Source organism: Cricetulus griseus, chromosome X (genome assembly GCF_003668045.3).
Source record: "Cricetulus griseus strain 17A/GY chromosome X, alternate assembly CriGri-PICRH-1.0, whole genome shotgun sequence".
NCBI lineage: Eukaryota > Metazoa > Chordata > Mammalia > Rodentia > Cricetidae > Cricetulus > Cricetulus griseus.
In genome coordinates this window covers 36,805,980-36,827,289 of record NC_048604.1, presented here as the reverse complement: position 1 = coordinate 36,827,289, position 21,310 = coordinate 36,805,980, and the positions used below count along the sequence as shown (strand labels likewise).

General features: G+C 39.1%; 1 protein-coding gene across 1 annotated transcript; it reads right to left on the bottom strand.

Moving 5' to 3' along the window:
* Window positions 1–1,291: 1,291 nt before the first annotated feature.
* Window positions 1,292–19,290, bottom strand: Capn6 (calpain 6). Its single transcript, XM_035450061.1, has 12 exons — window positions 19,126–19,290; window positions 9,983–10,114; window positions 8,459–8,667; window positions 7,773–7,965; window positions 7,012–7,205; window positions 6,696–6,773; window positions 6,403–6,589; window positions 4,662–4,784; window positions 4,293–4,495; window positions 3,626–3,747; window positions 3,131–3,267; window positions 1,292–2,845 (listed from the first exon to the last, which is right to left on the bottom strand). The coding sequence occupies exons 1-12, from the start codon at window positions 19,288–19,290 to the stop codon at window positions 2,663–2,665; spliced, it is 1,926 nt and encodes a 641-aa protein (XP_035305952.1). The 3' UTR covers window positions 1,292–2,662.
* Between the last annotated feature and the right edge of the window lie 2,020 nt (window positions 19,291–21,310).

Genomic DNA, 21,310 nt, shown 5'->3' with positions numbered 1-21,310 from the left:
GGGTCTCTTGGTAATTTTGGGGTTCAGAATTTGGCACAACAAAGGAACAAGGTTAGAGGGATGAAGGGCTATTTTCCTTAACCTGTTGCTTTCTAGCTGAGCAACTGTGGGCATGTTCTTTCATGTCTCTTTTCTTTACCATCTTTATCATAAAGAAGGAAGAATGCTGGTGCTTTATATGAACATTCAAATAAAATTTCACGTATAAAGAGTTGATCATGGGATGAAACACACAATAGATACTCAACAGGGATTGTTTTCTCTCTTTTTAATTTGAGGAAATTTTTCATACTTAAAAAGTGTGGTGTCTGAAAGAGGGTCTACCCCCCCCACCAATGATGTGATTGACTTTGATGGCCCCCTGTAGAGGGCCTCACCATCCTTGGGGAGTAGGTACGGGGTGGGTTGGGAGTGTCTTCGGGAAGCCTGGAAGGATGGGAGGGCGAGGGAATGGGGGATTAATATGTAAAATGAGATTGTTTCTAAAATAAAAAATATAAATTTTTAATGTAGTGTCTTTGAGCTTAATTGTAATATCAGAGTGCCATCTGGTGACCATATAGAATGATTACATTATCTCCATTTCTAATAAAATTATGCAATATTTAAACCTGTAATGTGTTCTGGGATAACACTGTAAGGAGTGAAAGGGAAGGCTGTGTTTCTGAGTTGTTCTGCTGAGAGAGATCCATCCCCTGGTGAGACATCCTTTCTAATCAAGAGGCTTAGCTTAAAGGAAATGAGAGGAACTTCCTCTCTAGCCTGGTCTAGGATGAGTGGATGGCAGATTGAGTGTACAAGCAAATAAGTTAAAGGCTCCACATCCATTGGACTCTGAAAATGATTTAGGAAGAAGGTTGACATTTTTCCTTGTTAGGAGAGCCTCCTTTGGAAGATCTAGCTTAGACAGCTTTGGTCTTGAGTCTAGCTCTGGGGAGGTTTCAATAGTTTGTAGCCCCAATTACTACCCGAAAAATAGAAGACCCTTCACAATTCTACCAAGCACCCACTGAAACAACTGCGCCATGAAAGTGCAGCTAATCTCAGGCTCTTACAGTACTGCCTCACTGAACTCTGGGCCGTAATTAAGATTTAGGAATTTTCCTCATCATGCAGGGGTTATTTGGGTTAGAACTGAATCATCAGACTTACCCCTAGGCTACAGCTTCCCCAAACACCTACCATTTGTGCTTCCAATACCTCTGAAACATGTCTCCCTAGACCACCACCCTTGCCATCCCTCTGGTATCATTAATTAGGCAAGACTAGTCAATTTTTTGAATATGAACTTTATTGTGATTTTGTTTGTGTAAGGCTATGTGGCAAAGGCACCGTAGAAGTTACAAAGACTGCAAAATGTGATAGAAAATGAGTAAGCTAAAAAAAAGAGCTACAAAATGTATTTTAAATGAATGCATGCTGAACTAGACTAAGTACTACAACTATGTTTATTTTTCGTCATTGCAGAAGCACTGAAATATTGTTGGAGGTGGGGTTTGGGAGTAGAATTTGAAAGGACTTCATGGAGGAGGTGGAATTTAGGCTGGGCCTTGAGTAAGGGCAGAATACTGATAGATGAGAATGAAGGGAAGCACATATAATGAATGACTGATTCACAAGGAAATTTTTTAGACATACTGAAAACAAATCCCTGGAGCGTGGAGTTTCCCAACAAAGGCAAAAGCCTGAGAGGGTCTCAAGTTCCCATATAGATTGTTCAGTACCAATGATATTAGGAAGCACAGGGCAATGGGCTTGTTTGTAAATCTAGCAGCAGCAAGAGGTTTCACATTGTAGTCAGGGACCCCAAACTGGCTGTCCTAGTACTGAATGGATTCATTCATCTTTTTTGGTATTCATGATATTTCACTAGTTCTTACTTTTGCCCTCTGACTGACTGAATGGTAGTTTGTGCGCACCTACATGCGCATGTGTGAGTGTAGGTGTGTGTGGATGGATGGGGGACCGAGGCTTTGTCTCCCACTGCAGCTTCTTCCGCTTTCCCCACTTGTGGCACACAGCTGGCTTCCACCTTGCTGAAGCTCAAGCCCTTCTCATTTTCTCAGCCTCATTGAACTCCAGCACTTGATTAAGCACCTAAGAAGCTTCCTCAACATGAAGGTAAAACACTATGGGGGAGTGACTTGAGTTAGGGCAGGAATACTCTTTCCGGTGGTAGTGGTGGTAATGGTTGGGACCCTCAAACTCTGCTCTTGCTATTAGTAAAGTGTTGCTGGTAAATCTGTGGTGTCAGTCGGGAGAGGGGATGTCAGGCTAGACCAGCTTGGCCTTGGTCGCCTCTCCTCCTTCCTCAACATGCCCTACAGGGAAGATACTTTGGGCAAGTGGAAACAGCAAAGACATATGTAGGATATCTAGATTCTTGTTAATGTCCCATTTAAATCTCACCCCGGGAAGCCCTAAGGATCTTTTCTCAGCAAACATGTGATCTCCAGATGGAACTGTCACTTCCCCCTGTCCAGCTGCTGGAGGTATATAGGTTCTGTAGCTACTGATGCTACTTGGATCAGGAGGTATGGGAAACATCAGAAAAGAGGAAATGTTAATAAATGTGGAGTTTCAGTAATTGTGAATCTTATCTAAGACCTGGTGCCTGACATAAGAAGATGGAAAGGTGTCAGGATTCTCTGATATTGGGTATTTAGAGCTCAGTGAGATCATCGCTCGAGATAACTTTGAAGCTGATGTGGCCTTGCTTGACTTTGGCAGTGGGACCACCCTTCTTGCGCAGGTACAGAGATTTCAGATCACGGCAGTCGCTGGGGTCAGCATCCAGAGTAACCTGCCCCAGGAACTGATCACAGAATTTTCTGCTGTTCCAGACCTGAAGAAAGAAATCAAGGCAGTGAGGATCAACAACCAACCATGAGACTGATGTATCTAGTGACATCTATCTAGCATGTATATCAAGAGACATTCTTATCTATTCCTGATAGCTCATTGATTGAGAAGATAATGTCCCAATCAATATAGTTGTTTTGTTTAATGAGAAGTGTTCCTGAGTACATAACAGAGAGACTTTGCTCTGCATCATGAAAGTATGAGATACTTAGAAGAATATAATATATGGTAGGGAATCAACTCTCCAAGATCTCTTGTTCAGTCTTACCTGGATGATAATAGGAATGTCAGTGGTCCTTCTGTAGAAAATGGCCTGGGTGTCAAAAATGGCATGCACAGTATTCTTCTGGACAGGGGAACGGACTTCTTCCTTTCCGCACTTGATGATCAGATATGGATTTACAGCTGTAACAGAGTGGCATTTTTTTTAACACAGTGATTAAAGTTTTCTTCCTGGAGGGGCAAGAAGCTATGATTTCACAATGTCAAATCTGGAAATTTCCACATAACAGGAGCGCCATAATGATGTAGAACTCACAGTGTGTGTTCTCTCTTCCCTTTCCTTTCCCATATCATATAGGAATAGAAAAGTAACTGCTAGGTAGACATTTCCCAATAATGTTTACATTCCATTCTCAACCATGGTTGAAATCTCTGGACTGAAAATACCAATGGAGATAACAATTGCTCATATTGTTTTCTAATCATATATGCAGTAACTGAAATAGCAGTTTGCTTTCCTGGACACCCTTGCAGTTCTTACTTTCATTGGCGTACTTCTTCTCCAGTCCCTCAGCACTGTGAACAGTGATCTGGGTAACAACCTTTGGGTAGCCACGTGCCAGGTTCCAGCAAGACATCTTGGGCATGTCCAATGTCAGCTCCCTAGAACACAAACAAAAATGTGTCACCTCATGATGAATGGACCTGCCTAAATAGATTTCATTGTTGTTCACGTAAGAAGCTGGGTGACATGTTGCATTTCTCCCCAGGCATGGCTTTATTTTTATGAGGATGGTTTTCTTTTCTCTGGTTTGTATGACTGGCACTTAAAGATGTAAGTGGGTTCAGCTGGAGTAAAGTGTAGCTTAAGCTACCCAACACTGAGAACAAGAAAGAGAGGAGCCCAGTGACTCAAAAAAAAAAAAAAGAACCAATCAGAGAGCTGAAGATAAATTGCAAGAGGCAGATCTTAAGTGACAGATCCCTTCTCGTTAAATGCCAGATCAGAACTCTAAATCTCATAACTGCATTGGAGAATTTCCATAACTCTACTCTGGGAAATATTTTGATCACTTTCATTTCAGTTAGTGAGGTCAGACTTGAGAATATTGTCTCATAGACTGTATGCATGGAGGAAAATGGGTGAAATGGTTAGGCTCAGAAGAAAAGAGAACAAGGGTTTGAAGAGCATCACAATAAAACTGAACCTGAGCTGGACAGGCACTTCAGAGAAGACTCTCAGTAGAAATTCACTGGTGCGGCCGTGCTGGAACATGGTTGGAACAAGCACATAGTTGCCCTTCTTCAGATACTTGCTCAGAAACACAGTACGGGTGTCAATATAGGTGGAAGTCCCGGCACGCTCTTGGATATACAGGTGGTGAAGGCGGAACCTGCGGTTCATCTCCACCTAGAAGCAAAGAAGTTGAAGTTTTCCATTCTGTTAACATCAGAGCTTTTATATTAGAATGTCCTGTTTCTGCTGTCTTCTTCCCTACCTAATTTTTTGAACTCTAAACCTTCCTAATGTATACTCTGAGTGCTCTCATTCTTTCTGCTCTAAATGCTGTTCTTACCTTGAAGAGCTCAAAACCGATGATGTAATTGTCAGGTCTTCCCATTCGGCGGTAAGTGCGTAGGTCCTTCTGCTGCAGCGACATTATGACCTTATGGCCATCCTCAGGCACGGTGAAGATGTACTGAGGAAAGGGGGCCATCAAAGAGATAAATTAGCACTCCAATTTAAGATAAACTAACCTAAATTTTAGGGAATAAAAATCTATAATGGGAAGCAGAGTCTCGAGTTCATTTCTGGGCTTTACAATTGACCAGACAATGATATCATGGAAAATTAATTCACTACTAAGTAAAAGTCATTACACTTGCTTCTCTCTGTGGCATCTAGGAGATGTACTGAGAGGCAACTCCATTTTAAGGTTTTTGGTGCCAAAGAGAGTAAGTTTTAATACACACACACACACACACACACACACACACACACACACACACACATATATATATTCCTGATAAGTTATTAATTTCTTCCCATTATTATACCCCTGTGTTTAAAGCTACATAAGAAACATTCTAGAGTTTGTAAAGACAGAAGGTATTCATATTCATACTTCTCCAGGGAACTACTCCCATGTTAGGTGAGGGTTTTGAAGAGTACTTTAGTTAAGTTGTACCAGAAAGAAGGTATATAAGAAATAATGTGCAACAGATTTCCTTAATTAGTGAATTGCACCTAGCTCTTCTATTGTCTATCAGAAGAATACTTGGTGGGCTGTCTAGGCCTTGGTGGCATGTGTAGTCAATAAGCTAGTCATGACTTTAGCAGTTAAATTTAAAGCCAATCCAGACATGTGAGCAACCCAGACAAGGGCCCCAAAGGTCAATCTTGTGTACATACATACAGATAAGCCATTCCCCCAATTTGGTACAGTTACCTAATACCTGAAACTTCTCTAGGGTTCTAAGTGGGAGTGATGTTGGGGATGGGTTACAATCATGAAGTTCTGTAGGGGCTATTAAGATGGAAATGGCAAAGAATATGAGTTAAGTTAACCAGTTTTCTCAGTCTCAGTGTTCTCCAAAATGCCCAGGTAATAAGATCTGTAGGAAGAAGAGGCATATGTCCATGGGCAGTGAAGCAGCAGCATAGCTAGAGTTATGTCTGCTATGCTTTAGCACATCTTCATATGGACCATTATAAATTCAGGCTCGGGATGCTTGTGGGAGTTTTGCTGTTGTTTTCTTAGGATGTACCTAGCCTGACCACCTATAATGTCACTGACAATAGGGTTGTGGTGGTAGATAGATAGAAGGAGAAACTGACAGGGCAGTAATTTCAATCCTGAGGGAAAAACTACCTCATTCTCAAAAGTCAAAAAACAAGTTATAATGGTGTGTGTGTGTGTGTGTGTGTGTGTGTGTGTGTGTGTGTGTGTAACAATTGGACAGTAAAGACAAAGGAAGAAGAACTGAGATAGCATCTGGAAGCAGATTTTCTCTCTGCTGTGTGAGACCATCACCAGAAAGCACAAGTTATAAACTGTAATACTCAGAACAGGTGGAGGCAGATGGAGAAACTGACTCAGATTTGAAAATGTTGTCAAGGTAAGTCTTTGCAAAGAGACCTTGTCTTCTGGGTCTTATGAGAATCTGAGTCAATCCCTGGGGGTTGTGGTTGATGAATATTACACAAGAGATTTGAAGAGGTGAATGCTAAATGAATACTCCAGAGAGGACCAAAGAGAGATCTGAATTCTTATTGGCTGGATAGCTTGGAGGTAATGGACAATAACTGACTCTAACCTGAGGATTCTGCAGGAAAGTATCACGGTTGTTGTAGCAACCTCCTGATCGGTTCATCAGAGGATCATCATCCACAGTCCAACATCCCACCACTGATTCTAGCTCCTTGCGGCCAAAAACAGGGTTGTTCACATTGCGGCAGACATTCAGTTTGTGAAAGTTGTGGCAAAAATCTTCCAGACTCATCCTAAATGGAAGGAACGGAGAAAGAAATAAGATTGAACTTAGTATGTATTTCTAGTAAGAGACCCAGATTCTAGTAAGAGACCCTTTGTTGCAGGTAGACTTCTCACCAAAACTCTCCATCATCAGACATGACAAGCCCCAGGTTCTTTCGATCTGTTACAGTCAGTTGCTGCCACTCTTCAGAACTAAAATCAAATAAAGAATAAATGGAGAAGTCATTATGCTTGCCAGGTTGTCGAAATAAGATAGTACATGAGGATTAGGCCTGCTTTATTTTTATCTCTGGCTAGATTGCAGACCACATACATGACTAGATCTCAGAGATGCCTCTCTTATTTTACAGCCTACTAACAATCTAAAGAGATAGGTTTGGGAGACCTCAGATATTTGGAGGTGTAGTGATTAAAATGAAAAGTCACTCACATTTCACTCCAGGGCCCACTCCATTCTTGTCTTCCCAATGGGTTCCTCAGGCGAACCATATACAGCTTCTCAGCACTGAAGACTTCCACAAGTCTTTCTCCAAGGCGGAGCTTGCGAATATCAGTCATGGTGTAGGTATGACCCTTCAGTAGACCCCAGTCTGTTTCAACTTCTTGTTCCTCCTGGCTGGGAGACTAGTAGCAAAGAAAGACACATAAGGGCATAGGAATTGGGAGACCCAAATCCTGGATCCCCTTCTCCCTTGGTTGGTTCATCTCAGCATGACTGAATAAAGTTCTCCCTAATCAGACGGAAATCTGACCCTGATATCTAATCTATTACAAAAGTAATTGAAAGAAAGAAAATAATGTAACATAACAATTTACTTTAAAAGTTCAAATTCCAAATAATCGCTTTCCTGCATTGATATGAACTCTGATTAAAAATACGGTAGAACAGATTCATTCTTTGAAGGAACAGCTATAACTTCAACATCCAGGAGCCAAGAGAAGAATAATAATTTACCAGAAGCTATTTGCATCAACTTGGCCTTGGCCCTCAGTGGAATGACTGGCTTTCAAAGGTATAAAAAATTTAATGTAGCTTGCTCTCCAAGTCAGTACTTCATACCTATGTTAGCTTTCTGAGTTCCACTAATGGTTCTTTTTGTGAATCTCTGGGTTAAGTATAATATGCCCTGCGAAATTTTATCTTTATTGCCAGGAGTGAGCATAAAGTGGTTGTTTGGGGGGAACACAAACCTCAATGGAGCAGCAAATCAGACCTCCTTTGGTGAATGTTTTGTACAGTTCTCCGAACAGCTTGTACTTCTCCTCAACAAGATCAGTGTATCTTCCTTTCTGCATGTCTACAATTTCAGCCAATGTGCCCGTGAAGTCCATGATGATATCAGTGACGGTCAAACCATCCAAGGCCTCATAACAGCCTAGCAGCCTGGAAGCAAGTATACAGAGTTATCATGGCAAAATTATTTATTCAAGTCAAGGGCATCATGTTCCTAAAAATTAAAACAATCACTGCTCAGCCTTTACCAGCTGGATTTTCTCTGAATATGAAATGTGAAATACTTTGAGATTACAATTAAAACTTTACTGGCTTAGGCTATGTTGATAAATGCTAATCTATGTAGAAACTTCTTCCTACAGGCAGATGACAGGAAAGGTTAAAAGAAGATGAGAATTCCTTGTGAACTTCAGATTAACAACCTGAATGGAGACCTAGGATTTAACAGAAACAAGAGCAGTTGATTCATCTGCTCTCCATGAGTTCTGAGAGGCAGGGCTGAAGAAATATCTGAAATCTTAGTCAGATGCAGCCCAATTTTAACTCTAGGATTGAGTGGGAGAGAATGCATTCCCAAAGACAAATATGATCTTTCTTTCTCCATGTAGCATCATCACCACAGACTAATCAAACCCTTTCTTACTTTGCATAAGCTTTTTCCAGTAGAGCATTCCAAAACTCATTCATGGAGGTGGAGAATGAAAAGACCAGATCTCCATTGATGGTGGGCAGCAAGTCATCAATCACCACCTCGGTCCATTCTCCAAAATGCCAGAAACGGAAGCGAAATATTCCAGCATATTTTTCTGGCTTTTGAGGATCCCATTCCTGATCCTTATGGCTAGGGATTGTCTGGAAAGGTTTAGAACATTTAGTCAAGTATTATTCACAAGGCTGTATCCATATATAGAGGTTGTAACGAAGTCCTAGGAAAATCATGTAATAAATGGAAGCTTTCCAAAGCCTAGGGTATGGCATTTTGTCTACAACTTTTGTTTCTACACATCAGTGTTATTGTGTGTGATATTACCATACCTCCCATTCTTGCTCTGAATACATAGGATACAGGAGAGACAGTTGGAAATGTCCCCATAGATAATCAATAAACTACGTGATAGAGTGTCCACATAGATTCATGATCAAATGTTTAAAAACATGAATAAGGCATTTAAAAATAATATCAGGATCAGAGAGATGGTTCACAGATTGAGAACATTTACGCCACAATCACTACTCCTGGAGTTTGGATCCCCACACCCAAGTAACAATTCAGCTATCCCTGCAAATGTGTGTGATTCCAGCTCCTCAGAGGGGAGAGCCAGGAGGATTTGGGGGACATTATAGTTTCTAGATTAGTTGAGAAAACATGAGTTCTGGCTTCAGGGATAGTCCCTGCCTCAAAGTAAATAGGTTGAGATTGCAAGAGGAAGATACTAAATGCCCTCTTCTAGCCTCTGTCAGTCCACACGGGACTTTTCCCTTCCACACACATACATGCACATATATACTCACACAGGCAAATGAGCAATAAAATTTTAAATATCTTAAAAATTAAAAGCAATAAAAAACAGAGTACTTACTCTCATTTGCCATTTCTAGAGCTTCATGTAGACTTACTCTACATAACATAGATTTTAGTCATGTCAATAATAAAATCACGTTTTTGGAATTCTATTATAACAATTATACATAAATATTTCAAATGTTTTTATTAGGAAAATGCTTATTGTCCAAAATCAAATATTCTTTGTTGTTTCGAATTTTATCTGACTATTAAAGGAATTTTTTACTATTAATAATTTATTAGAAACCTTTCAAGGGTCCTTTTCTGTCTTTCTCACTTTTTCTGTTATGCATATATGTGCTAATGACCTCCTGGCTCCTACTCACTTCAGAAAAATAGGTATGAAGAATGCAATGTGAAAACACTACAATGACAAAACACTACAAATGACGACAAAAGAGCGAATAGTATATGCAGCAAAGTAAGTCCAGCAAAATGTCAATGTTAGAATCTAGTGTATATAGATTTTTCACTGTAAAATTCAGCTTGTCTGTATTTGTGAAAATTCTTATTAACAAAAATAAGCGACCCTAATACTTCTGGCTTTCTGCCACATTATTCAATAAGTGAAAATAATCTAAGAGCTCAAAGAACAGATAATACCTTTGTCCAGTGTGACTCCTGAACAGCCAAACAGGAAAATGCAGGGATCATTGACTTGTTCCCCAGTCTCCCCTGGATCAGCTGGTGGTTACTGATGTTGCCCACAATCAAATGGGGGTCATCAGAAATGTCCTGGGGATACAGTAATTCGTTATGCAGGATTTGGGGAGGAGGTTTTTAAGGATCACTTGAAGCTGACTTAAGCAGAAGAGTCTATAGAAGAGATAAGGTTAAGTGCTAGGATTTTTATAGATGGGATAAAGAGATGGTTAGAGAGATTTGTGGTAAAACACAAAGCAGTGGATAGCCTGTACACAGAAAACGACCATATGGTGAATAACTGAAGAAATGGAAGGAGAGAATGGAATGAGATAGGATGGCCCGTGCTTCTGAAAGGTCTTTGTCATTGGGCTTTGGAGGCATTTTTATCACAGCAACGAACACTGGAAGACTAGAACTGAGAATTAGCACATTGCATTCTGATCTCATTTTGTCAGGATGCTATTTTATCTGAAGTATCCATGCTTGGAAAGGCAATTACCTTTAAGAGACAAGGTTGACAGAGGTGAACATTAATGCATTTCCCTCTCTAGGAAAAATGAGTTAGGAGACCATATAGGAAGCCCTTTTCTAAAACAAAGCAAAGCCAATAGCAGTTTCCATGACAACCAGCTTTCCCAGCCCCTACCTTTGTATAAATATAAATGATAGCAGCATTAACAGCAGGTGTTAAGTCATTCACAGGACCACTTCAACAGACACTGTCCCCATGGTGTATATTGCAAAAGTATCTGGCCAGAGATTGGGGGCAGTATTTGCTAGGGGAATACACATATGTTTTTACTTCAGTATATCATTAGCTGGATCATTTCCACTATGGTAGGAAAAATGAAAGCCAAATAATGCAACTACAACAAAACGTGACAAAAACACAGTGGAGCTACTTTCAAAGTATAATCAGTGCCTAGAAAGAAAGATTCCCCAAAGTTCATCTAGTGATAGAATAGACACAGTAGTAAGTGATTGAATACTTTAGCTGAATACTGATAGGTCAAGGGACAAAGGAGAAACATTGATGCACATTAGATAGAGTGATGGGCATGAGCAAAGTCATAGCACTGTACATGACATCATATAATTGTAGGCATGGTGTGGCTCAGAGCATCAGTACTTTCAGAGTTTGAAGACATCAAATCCCAATTAACTCTTGAGAAATGGAAACAGTTTCATGGACAGGGCTGTTGGATGATAACTTGACATTCTGCATACCATACTGAAATAAATCCCCGTTGCAAATGGAAGGAAAATCTTGACCCACACCCTTTACAATTATTAAATAGAAATAACTATTTTTTTCTGGTGTATAATGCCTAATTTTTAGTGGATATAATTCTCTTTGATGAAGAGTCTGGTCTACAGAATGAAGCATTCTAAATATCTATTAAAATCCCAAATAGTTCTGGAAAGAAACAGACATTCTGGTCAGGGAAGATTAATTGGGCTTCAACCTGCCAAAAGCAAAGGGTTAGGTGGATTATCAGCTTTGCGTTTTCCGGCCTTCTTTTGTTTAAAATGCATGTCTGGTGTCTTATCACCACATTTTATCTTAGGAAACTACTTCTGTCGTACTAAATAGTTTATGAATTTCAGCTGCTTTTTTAAAAATTTCATTTACTGAACACAGATCAGGTATGTTGGAGGAGGTAGGCCCCATGAGAGTCTTCTTCTCTTTGTTTTCTCTGCTTTTCTAAGATGAAATTAAGAAGCCCCATTGTTTCTCCACCAGTCAGACATTGGCACTTTATTTGGAGCAAGATGTGAAGTTATGCAATAATTTCTTGAATACAAATGAAACATAGGATTGTTTCCTGGAATAGAAAGTAACCAAGTGAGTATTGATAGGTGGAAAATGTGTTTTATATATCTTAAGGCAAATTAGTTGCTGGTTTTGTGTAATGTTACTGGGGGTTGGAGTTATTTTGCAATCTGTTCAATTTAGATAAGCAGGAGCCTACACCAAAGTCAATAATTTTAATGTGTAAACTTCTACTCACATAAGGGAGCAAAAAGACGTATAAACAGATTCAAAATGAGGAACTGGGTGATTAGTATCCTCTTTGTATAAATTGCATGTAGTTATTATTAATAGCATGTGTTGCAACCTTATTTTACTTCAGATTTTAATATAGAATACCTAACAGTGGGTTTTAAAACACATTAACAGTCATGAAATATTAAAAAAACATGAGGAATATTAGGATCTATCTAGTCAACTTCTTATATTACAGATAAAGAAACAGGGTTATCAGATAAGGGCAGCTCTAAAGTTATCTAACTAGTCACAAGGACATCTAGGTTTAAAGCTTTTGAGTCTTCATAAAAGCATAATATTAGCAAAGGGACCTCAAGACTTCGGCTGACCCATCCCTTTATCTTTAAGCTCATCGACGATTCTGTGTAATGGAATAATATTGTGTTGTGCAGCTCCCCCATAGATATCCATGTATACTCTCTGCTCAACACTCCATTTTTTTCTCCAAGATTGGCTCAGCTCCTGGTTCTAGAAAAAATATGTTGCCAATAGGCATTGATTTCTAGAATTTAAGTGACAAAGTATGAATCAGTCTTGTACTACATGCAAGTACCATGATGTGGAAGACAGGAAACAAGTCTTTCTAAAGTTGTATCTTGTACCTCTTATGTGAAACATTACAAGACTAGAATACAGCCAAGGAGTTAGAACGGATAAGAAGAATGAGCCAAATCTAACAGCTTTAAGAACTTTTCATCAATAACTGAAAAATAATGAAGTGGCTCTTAAGTGATTTTTACTTTAGTTTGGGAAACACTGGATGTCTTCCTGTTGAGGTTAAAGAAGGTAGGTTGTAGATAATTTTCTGTAACTTCAAGTTGAGATGCAGAGCATAGATAGGACATTTCAGCGTGAGCTATGTTGGCGTGGCAAAAGTAGGGAGTGGTTCAGGGAGAGATCACAGCTCAGATATCCATAATATCTGAGTGGCTAGAGAATATTGAGGAAATGCAGGGGATTCTGTGTTCCTAATGGCTCCAGATGTGCTGGCACACTTGAAATGATTCTTGAACTGAGCTGTTTGGCAAAGCAAAATAATTTCTTAGGTAGAGAATAAATAATACCATGAAATTGAACATAAGAAAAGCTGGAGTATTTCCCAAATGCTATCACCCCAAGATAAATATTCTGTGAAGAAGTTCATCTCTTCTAGGAAATATATTCTCTTGGCCGAGCATTGATGGATGTCTCAATTTTTCTCGCCTCATCTGTATTCCCAGAAACCTCTGGAGGGATGGGAATTACAATTGTGAGATATGTAGACCTGCATAGATCACTCTATTTGGAACAATTACGTGCAGACCTTTAGCAATTATTTATGCAAGTAACATTTGATGGCAGCAAGCATTGAGATTCAAAGTAAAACACAAGGAAACACAGTGAAATAAAATATTCACTATATAACCAGCATCCAGGAAGAGTGGAAGCAATTTCAAAAGCACTGCATGCAGTTTAGCGGGGAGAGCAGATAGGGTTGTGGCTAGCCGTACAATAGGTACTTCATGATTAACCATTCCCAGAAGGGTTAGAGTGTAACTGGCATAAAATATCCACTCAGGACTTGGGGGCTGTGTGAGCTATCCTGAGTAACCATTATCTTATCCTAAGAAATTTGAACCATCTCCAGATGGGGAGTTTATAGGTAGACCTGGGCCCACAGACCAATGTTGCATGCTCTCTCAATGATCTAGCTTCACTTGCTGGAAATGTTTATTTCCGTACAAAAATTTTATCATGAGTACAGCATTCTCTTCCTTCCAAGGAGAACTCAGTATGGAACCTAGCTCAACTTCAATATCCAGCCTAAACAACCAAAACATTACACAATGATACTATATTTGAGCCTTCAGACTCTGATATAAGACTCTAGCTACAGACACAAAACTTCTTTATTTGGAAGATTTATATCTGTTTAATGGACTATTATTAGGCAATAAGAACCAATGAGATACATGTTACAACATGGATAACATTTGTAAAGATGCTAAGTAAAAGTATCTATATATCATTGAGACTACATTTTTGTGGGTAAGTCTACAAGAGGCAAATTTGGATAAAATGAATATAGAATAGTGGTAGCTGGTGAGCAAGGGGTAACTCACTGGGAATGAATGTGGAGATCTTTTATTTTTATTTTTCTCATTTTTCAGATTATAATGCAACTGTATCATCTATCCCTTCCCTTTGCTCCCTTCAAACCTTCCCATCTACCTGTCCCCACTCTCTTTCAAATGTCTGGCGTCAGTTTTTATTGTTAATTGTTATTGCATGCCAAAATAACCTGTTCAGTCTGTATAATGTTACTTCTATGTATGCTTTCAGGGCTCTCTGGGGGAAAGCTAGTTCTCCCATTCCCAGTTTTCCCCAGTTGCCTTTAATCATTTGTGTAGGGTCAAGGCCTCATGGGATTTCCCCTGTTCAGTTTAGTAGAACATAGGGATCTTAATCTATTGATACAGCTGTTGTACCACTGGGTTGTGGTAACATTTGCACAACTCTCTAAATCTACCAAAAATGGTCACATTGTGCACTTCAAGCATGGAAATTCCACGTGGCATAAATTGTACTTTCAATAAAAATGAAAACTATTTGAAATTGAGAATTTAAAATTAACATAGCATTTGGTGAAAGAACATAAGTCTATTTAACTTTATCCGATTATGTGAACAATAGAAAACACTTTAAAATCGCTTTCTGAGCCAGGTGTTGGTGGTGCACGCCTTTAATCACAGCACTTGGGAGGCAGGGGCAGGCGGATCCCTGGGAGTTCAAGGTGAGCATGGTCTACAGAGTGAGTTACAGGGTAACCAGGACTGTTTCACAGAGAAACCCTGTCGCAAAAAAAAAAAAATCACTCTGTAGAAATACATGATCTTTGGGGACCAGAGAAAATCATGAGCCATCTAAGTCCAAATTACTGTACCAAAGTGTCACAGTCCACCAGTGTATGGGAATTCCATTAGAACAGAAAAGTATTGCTTTCATTGTTATTCCCTCACTTGCTATATTTTACCCAAGCCTTTATATTCTTCTTGGTGTGTTTTCCTTTGTAAGTTTTCCCCTGCCATTCTTCTCACCATAATTTTAACCTGGAACTTCTTCACTTTCCTATTTCATCCAAACAATGTAACAAAATGGCCACTGGTTAGAGTACTCCATAAAGGAATACTGAACAAAAGTCATTGGAAGTAGAGGCAGAACTTAGAAATTGACCATGAGAGTTGACAGAAGATCTTGTGCAGGAGCCCTTTCTTCTTGCCCTGTTGGCTGTACAAATTCCCATGAGGCTTTGCTCCATTGAAGTCAGGGATTAGATGTGTCTGACCCTGGACACTATTGTAGGTGGGTATGAGTCAGTCAGGAAAAAAGCCAGAGTGGCTGGAGAGAACTGGAGAAAAGATTTCTGTGAGAATTTGGCAAGCAAATTGAGATTAAAATTTCTACCTGCACGGAAACTTAGTGGTCATAAATTGTTAGGACTATAAGTTGTGTTCTCGGGAGAAAAAGAAAGTTAAAGAGCACATGGAAAATACTGTGTACCCAGAAAGCTAGGAGAAAAGCTGGGGACACTGGATCATTGTAAGACTGGATCTACCCTTCTTCAACAACTCTATGTAGCTTCTTAATTATATACTATAAAATAACTTATCATGTTTCCAGCATCATGATACTAGTTAAGTCTTTAGTAGCTCAATGTCTACTGTCTTAACCACCATGTGGATGCCTTGTCCCAGGCCATGGTGGTGTGCTGCACAAGGGATTGAGCAGGTGCTGGGGAAGGCTCTGAACTGTCTCTGCTTTTGGATTTATTTACAATGTTCTCACATCACGTTCAGAGAACATGAATCCATTTGTGGACAACCAGCATCGACGCAAGAGGATGAATGTGAGCACTGTAAGAAAAGAAGCTGCCTAAGTGTGTGTTTGTCAAAAGAGGCCCAAACAGTATTATGATAGGAAAGAGAATTTATGTGGGCTTTGAAGTCAACTCCTGAATCAAATCTTAGCTTGCCAATGGTTGGGTCCTTAGGTCTTGTTAGAGACGTAGTTTCTTCATTAATATGAAAGGCAAAATATCTATGGTTTTCAGTCTTGTTTTGCTTTTACATTTATTTATTATTTTTATTTTATGTACATTGGTGTTTTGCCATGGGTGTTTTTCTGGTCCCCTGGAACTGGAGTAACAGACAGCTGTGAGCTGCGACGTGGGTGCTTGGAGTTGAACCCAGGTCCTTCAGAAGAACAGGCAGTGTTTTTGACCACTAAGCCATATCTCCATCCCCCTACATTTATTTACTTTTGGTGTGTGTATGTAGTGTGGGCACATGTATGTCATGCTTCTGGAGGTCAGTTGACTACTTGTGGGAGTTGGTTCTCTCCTTCCACCATGTAGGCTCCAGGGATCAAACTCAGGTCTACAAGCTTGACATTGAGTATTTTTACCCAATGAGACAGGTTGCTGACCCCTGTTATTTTATTTATTTGCTTTTAGTTTTCAAGACAGGGTTTCTCTGTGTAGTTCTGGCTGTCCTAGAAATTGATCTGTAGACCAGGCTGGCCCCAAACTCAGAGATCTACCTGCCTCTGCCTTATGAATGTTGGAGTTAAAGTCAAGTGCCACAATGTCCAGCTCCCTTTTTTATTTTTTTTAAACAAGGGAAGTTAATTACATAAAAGAAATTGTAGCATACCTACCTTGCTACACCATGGTCAACAGGGATGAAGGGAAATAATGTATAGAGTGCTCCAACATAGAATCCAGTTCATACTAGGTATGTCATGAATGCAAATTCCTTTTGCCCCTTTTCTTGTGTTCATTCCACCTACCTACTTACCTACACACACACACACACACACACACACACACACACACACATTCCATTACCATTGAAACTTTCTCTAGAAAAAAGTATTGTTTGCCTTAGAGAAAAAATAGAAGTTGCCATAATTATTAAGTTTTTTCCCTCTTTCCAGCAAATTCATCTAGGATTAGGTCTACAGAAATTGGGCAAAGAAGACAAATTACAAAGAACTGAGCCAAGACTGAGGGGAGAAAATACATCTAAAGACATGCCAACACAGGAAATGCTGTCTACTTGATTCACATCTGGGAAATGGCTTCGTGCTGGCTTCCAATTTTGCCACCCACAAGATCTCTTTCCATCTCCTCTAAGACTTTACCCCCATCAATAATGTCTCTCCTGCATCTTCAAATTATACTTTACTGACTACAATCCACCCAATATACTTCTCTCTATTCCCTGCTTCCTTTTCAGCTACTTTTGCCACTTGTTATCACCATCCATTCATATGTTTGGTTGCCTGACAAGACCCCCCCTCTGTCTCTCTGTCTCTCTGTCTCTCTTTCTCTGTCTCTCTCTGTGTCTCTGTCTCTGTCTCTGTCTCTGTCTCTCTCTCTCTCTCTGTGTGTGTGTGTGTGTGTGCGTGCGTGCGTGCGTGCGTGCGTGCGTGCGTCTGTCTGTCTGTCTGTCTGTCTGTCTGTCTGTCTGTCTGTCTCTCCAAACATTTTTAAGGAGTAAGAAATCTTACATCTTTGGATTTCTAATAAATACCCTCTAATGCATTCTAATCTTATTTCTCAGATTTTTATTGCAGGCAAGCAAGGTTATCTGCAAAGATGCCAACAACTTAGTGGCTTAGAAATGTAGATTTCTCCAGGCCTTATAATTTCTTTTATTTTTAATTTTAATACAAGGTATTGAACTCGGCTTTATTGCTGAGTTAAATTTCCAAGCTCCAGTCTTATACTTGTAATAGGTATCATTCTTTATGAGTCAACACACGAGGACATCTGGGTTTAAAGCCTTTGATTCTTCATAACAGCATAATATTAAAGAAGGGACTTCAAGGCTTCAGCTAGCCTGTCCCTTTCTTCAAGTATAACAGAAAGAGAAAGACTTATAGAAACCAATGTATCTTGGCACCACCTGGTGGCAATGTATATGAACTAAAGTAACTCTTAGAATTCCTTTTACGAGTTTAATTTGGTAGAAATTACAACAACAACAAAATGACTGTTGATTCCTTAAAGAGAACAAATGTTAAATTGGTAACTCGGGTGCTTCAGAACCATACATAAAAAGACATCTCTTTACAAAAGGAGTCCTCATGTCCAAGAATTTGTACTTTATGAGATCTCTCTATGGCCCATACACCTGATCATTCCAAAGGATCTCCAATAGATTGTCCTTCTGTCCAGTTATGGCCTCTTGATAAAGCAAAGTTCCTAATTACTTTCCAGACTCCATCACTGTATTTTAGCATACATTGAACTCTAGTTCATATACAGCTCATGAAGAGTTGTTGAACCCTCCTGTGAGACACAGCATATAGATGTTCTGTTGAGAACCATAATAACTATTAGTAGTTAATATTAATGGGTGTTGAAAGGCTGCAGTTATATGTAAATTCCATTGTCTAATACTGGAATGAGACAGTAGATAAGATCTAATAAACAGTTCAAAAGGCTCCCTCCCGAAATCCAAGGTCTGTCTTCTCTACATAGAAACTATTTAATTTGTGCTCACTGTCTAAGAAGATATTGGCATCATTTATATGAGATTATACTTAAGGTGGTATGACAGTCAGCTAACTGAAGAGACAAGAGTATGGTTTCTTCCTGTATTGTAATGTTTACTCAAAAGATATAAGCCTAGTGTATTTTTCCTTTCTGTTGTTGCATTTTTTAGATGACTAATCAACTAAATTTTTAGTCTCTTCAAGCTAAAGCCTACTTTAAAGCTGTCTTTGTGTGAGGTAATGGATATGTCAATTCATATATGTTAGTTGTTTTAAATCGTGTAGGCATATGAAAACATCATATATATATATATATATATATATATATATATATATAGTTGCATATATATATTGTTAATCATAACTCAACAGAGAGAAAGAGAGCACAATGGTGAAAGACAGGCAGAAAGAAGATTAGATAAAAAAAAAACAGTAGGCCAATGTAAATGAAATAGTGGGTTAGGTGGAGTTTTGAATAGAAGGAGAGCAAGGAGACAGAAAAATGAGTTACCTGGGGACGTTTCCACACAACCTTTCCGGGAAGCAGCCGGTTGAAAAACAGAGAATCATTCTCTGGCAGGAAGGTGGGGTCACAGAAAAGCCGGCCATCTTTGATACATTCCTGCTTCAGTTCTTGGTATTTCTGGTTTTTGAAGATCTTCATAGGAGGACCCATGTTATCCAACTACATGTAGAATGACAAAAAAATTACTTTGGAGGAACTTCTCAGGTCTTTCAGGGATTACCTGAAATTTCACAAATGGCAGTGGTTGCAGTGACTTCCTCCCAGAGCCTTCAGACTGAAGCAAAGGCACTATGTTCAAGAAAAGAAGAGTTAAAGTTCAGATAAATATTGGACCCTGGGCAAGCACCTAAACATTTGAAGACCTCAGTTTGTTTATCTGCCAAATAGGACAACATGTACTGTAACAGTCTCACTGGGAAAATAAGTAACAGATGTCAAGATTGCCAACTAAGCATAAATCATTATAATGTAAAAGGTAATTTTCCATTTATACTGACATGGAACAGCTCAGAAAAGTTCGGTTCTAATTTGACGATAAAGCCAGTGCAGAGGGGAGAAACAGGCTCTTTGAATCCTAACAACTCCTTTTACACAACTACTTTCATTTTATCATTTAAAGAGCTTGTCTCTTTTGCTATTGGCCAAGAAGGCTAATGTAAGAAACAGCTCAGCAGATGGCCTCCAAACACACATAAAAAGATAGAAAGATTATATGGTCTTTTCTTCCCTTCAAAGTATACAATCATTTGCAGACTCCAAAATCAAAAGGCAAACTCTGAAATTCAATTACACTAATTTGACAGACCATAGGTTTTATCCCACAGCAATATAATACACTATTGGTGCTTTTCTTTGAAAACAAATAGTAAAAGAAAACTCCACCTAACTAAAAATTAATATAGTGGTTTTTACACAAAGTCTGACAGACTGCACTGAAATATCCTTAACAATAGTATGAAGATAATTTAAAAGGCAAATTTAATTTTAAATAGCTTTGTAGTAATAATAGATCTTTCCATGTTGTTATTTGATTCTCAAGGATAGATTTGTAATGAGCAGAACAATTTTCCTCTGACATTTAGTAGTAAATGAAAAAAATGTTGTGAAATTTTTGTCAGCTGCTTTAAATCTTTATTCCAATGATTTTATGAGCCCAGGACAATTAAAACAAAAACCTATGGTTCAGAGTTCTAAAAGAAAGGGGTGAAAATTTCAAAAACAAAAACTAAAAGCAACCCCCCTATTGGTTGCATTAGCACACTGGGATTCCACATGTATACTCTGCAGTCAACTTTTTGTGTGCCCAGGGGATTCAAATGACACTCCCCGTGCTTTCAGGGTGAGCACAGTTCTCACTAAGCCATCTTCCATGCTTCACTGTGACATTTATTATTTTCTAAGAGTAATAATATCAACAATACCTTTCTTTCAGTTCTTTGCACACCCTTTAGTATTGTAGTATCCTGCCTAATGATTTCCCCCAATTGAAAACCAAAAATCTGTAAATCTAACTTCTCAATGTTACTTTATGGCAACGCTATTTGCAAGATATGTGTAAGGAATGTGCCCTTTTTCTTAATCCAAATATTAAGGTTCTGAACATAACCACAATTATTCTGTAGCCTTATTTATTGTGCTTTGTTTTTCGAATTAAGGATTGTGGAAATGTTACAAAACACCAGCATGCTTTCTGCTAATCAGATTGAAGCCTGTTCTCTTGTTTCAGATATTAGTGTGTTTCCTTGTATTTGAAAGCATGGGTGGCATCAGTAATAATTCTCAGTTAAGCATCAGAGCCAACCTGAGTGTTTGCCCGGGCTCCTTTTCAGAGCCTATTACAAACGAGCTGTGATTTTCATGTGTGTTCAAAGTTACAGCAACTATCCCTGAGCCTTTTGCTTTCCCTAGAAGGTTTGGTGGATTGCCAGAAGCTGGGGGCTGTAAATGTGGGACAGTCTGAGGCAATTAGGACATTTAGTTTGCCAGAACCTCCTAGTGTCTGAACATTCTGGATAAATGGGTATTTCCTGCCCAGGAAAGCCACGTGCTCTCACAAAGTCTCCTTTGCTAATCGGTCAAATAGTAAGGTTCACAAAGGCTTGCAAGAGGAATTTGTTACAAAGAAAGCCTTTCTAAACACAGAAGCAGCATCACTTCAACAAAATTAGGT

Bases quoted from the DNA above. Each gene is read 5' to 3' on its own strand.
- Capn6 (XM_035450061.1), bottom strand. From the start codon at position 19,290: ATGGGTCCTCCTATGAAGATCTTCAAAAACCAGAAATACCAAGAACTG. The intron at 4,785-6,402 runs GTTAGAGTCAGT...CCCTTTCCTCAG, and splicing joins CTTTCCTGCAGAATCCTCAG to TACATCTTCACCGTGCCTGA. The intron at 3,748-4,292 runs GTTCAGTTTTAT...TTTGTGTTCTAG, and splicing joins GAAGTGCCTGTCCAGCTCAG to GGAGCTGACATTGGACATGC.